This window comes from Carlito syrichta, unplaced genomic scaffold (genome assembly GCF_000164805.1).
Source record: "Carlito syrichta isolate Samal-C Ts95f unplaced genomic scaffold, Tarsius_syrichta-2.0.1 Scaffold287943, whole genome shotgun sequence".
Taxonomy (NCBI): Eukaryota; Metazoa; Chordata; class Mammalia; order Primates; family Tarsiidae; genus Carlito; species Carlito syrichta.
In genome coordinates, this window is record NW_007232039.1 from 49,219 (window position 1) to 51,524 (window position 2,306).

Genomic DNA, 2,306 nt, shown 5'->3' on the forward strand with positions numbered 1-2,306 from the left:
AGCCCCAGCCGCAGCCCCACCCCGCAGCCGGAGGGGTCTGGCCCGGGAGCTGCTGGGAGAGCTGGCGCCGCCACGAGGGGGACACAGCTGCTCCACCGGGCTGCGCTTCCGGGTCGTGGAAGCAGGCCCAGGCTGGCGCCGGTCACAGATAACAAAGTACTAAAAATGTCCACGACTCTAACGTGAAGGGCTTTCGCTGGGCTCCCGCACTCCTGCAGCGGAATTTGGGGCTCACGGATCTGGAAATCAGAGCGGCCCGAACAGCCCGAAATACCTGCAGAGGGTATGAGGCCAGAAGGATGTGGAGAGGAAAGAGGAAAATGGGAAGTCAGGGGCGGGAAGGGAGTGTTGTTCGCCCTTCTGAGATCCAGGCCCCTGGCCCGGTGTGCTCAAACTTAGCCCCAGAAAGCGCTACTCCTGTTGAAGGCTACAAAGTACTCTTTCCTTCTTAAGACCTGACCATCAACTGGCAGCAAGCAGGGAAAGTGGCTGCATAAGGAATGATTTGTGCAGGATAGACTATATAGACCAGGCTTTCTCCACCTCCTCTCACCAGACAGCTGGATTGAAGGGTCTGAGTGGTACTCTTAATGTTTCACTCCACTGCTCTCCATCATGAACTTGGAATCATGGGAGGAAGTCAGAAGGCTGAGGTGGACTAAATACTCCCCAATAACCTCTCCTCTCACTTCTCCTCCTGCCCCTGGGCCTAGCAGTGGCCCAGAATGGAGTTTGGCAGCTACAGGGAAATACTAGCTCTTATAAACTAAGAAATGTAGTAGCCGAGAGAACAGGGAAAGCTACATGCCAACTCAGACTCAAAAAGAACATCCTACCTGTTCTGTCGGTTCTCAGCTTTCAGCCCAGATCCAAACCTAAAAATGTTCTCCACCCACTTTGGGACTGGGCATAGGGAAAGGGACAGGGACGAGTCCTAGAAAAAAGGCTGTCTTACCTAGGTCAAGCTGGGGGCAAGCCCTGGCCAAGCCTAGAGGGCCTCCATAGAGCAAAGTTCTCAGGCCCTAGAGTGACCCCCGGCCCACAGCCCACATGGCCAGCCAGCTCCTGAGGCATCATACGGATTTAATGAAAAGACCTAAAATACAATCAGCAGTGCTGGCTCCTTGGACCCAGATCTACTTCTCACCCCATACCTCACACATCCTTGGCAGAGAAGACAGGGCCTTCTAGCTGCCCAGAGTGGTGCTCAGTGCTGGCACCAGCTCAGAACCAGGGGAAGCTTTCCTTTAAGGGTCAGGGCAGCCTAATCCACACAGGCAGATCTCAGGGAGGGTGTGCATGTTTCTAATCCCTAGGAATCACCTACAGTGCTGGACCAGGGGGGTGAGCTCCACTTCCTGCAGATTGGGCCGGGGATGCTGTGTAAATATAGGGAGCCCCAAAGGGGTAATGCCTGGAAATCTGGCAAAAATAGGGTCCCCAAAACAAGGGCAAAGCTCAGTTATTTGTAAAGCAGAAGCAAACAGGAAATTCACAAGACTGGGGACCAATAAGAATTGCAAAAGGACAGGATTTGGAGTCTCCTGGACCCAGGCCAAGGTGGGCAAAATATGGGCCCTGGGAGATTTGGGGGTGTAAGTGGGAAAGGATGGATTATGAAGGGGGAGGAAAGGAAGCCTTAGGCGCTTCCTCCCCATCCTCACCATCTCCTCCACCTCCCCGGGAAAACTCTGTCCAGAGCCAGGTTAGGTGGTGAGAAAGACCACACCAGAGGTGGAGGTGGGGAGGGAGGCTGATACAGAACCGGATGTGGCCTGACACGCCGCATACCTGGGTCTCGGAGAGGTTGAGCTGCCGGGCGAGCTCGGTCCTCTCGCGGCCCACCACGTACTGGCAGCGCTGGAACTCCATCTCCAGCCGGTAGAGCTGCTCCGCGGTGAAGGACGTGCGAGTCCTCTTGGGCCGGTCCAGGTCCAGGCCCTTGGGCAGGATGATCTCTCGGATGGACCCCTTGGCATCTGGGGAAGGGGAGATGTCAGCCACCAGAACCCTCCCATCTCCCTCCAACTCCTTGGCCCGAGGGGGCTTCAGGGACGCAATCCCTAGCAGCCTGCAGTATGGAGGACTGGGGCTGGGGGGGCAACTCCACACCGCTGGCGAGAGGAGGGACCAGACTTTGTCTTTCTGTAGTCTTCCAGACGGATGAGGGGGAAAAAAATCAATTACAAATAGGCGGACGGTCCTTTCGGCCTGGGGAGCCTGGGCTGCGCCTTTTGCGTCCCCTGTAGCCTGAGGGGGCCCTCGCCGACCAGCCCGGGTCCTGTGGACCCCAGCTCTGGGGCGCG

General features: G+C 56.8%; 1 protein-coding gene across 1 annotated transcript in view; it reads right to left on the reverse strand.

Moving 5' to 3' along the window:
- Positions 1-2,306, reverse strand: part of VAX1 (ventral anterior homeobox 1) — a 5,632-nt gene that overhangs the window by 2,408 nt on the left and 918 nt on the right. Inside the window, exon 2 of the mRNA XM_021710033.1 lies at positions 1,792-1,979. Coding sequence (XP_021565708.1) covers positions 1,792-1,979 — 188 coding nt within the window. The remainder of the gene's footprint in view (positions 1-1,791; positions 1,980-2,306) is intronic.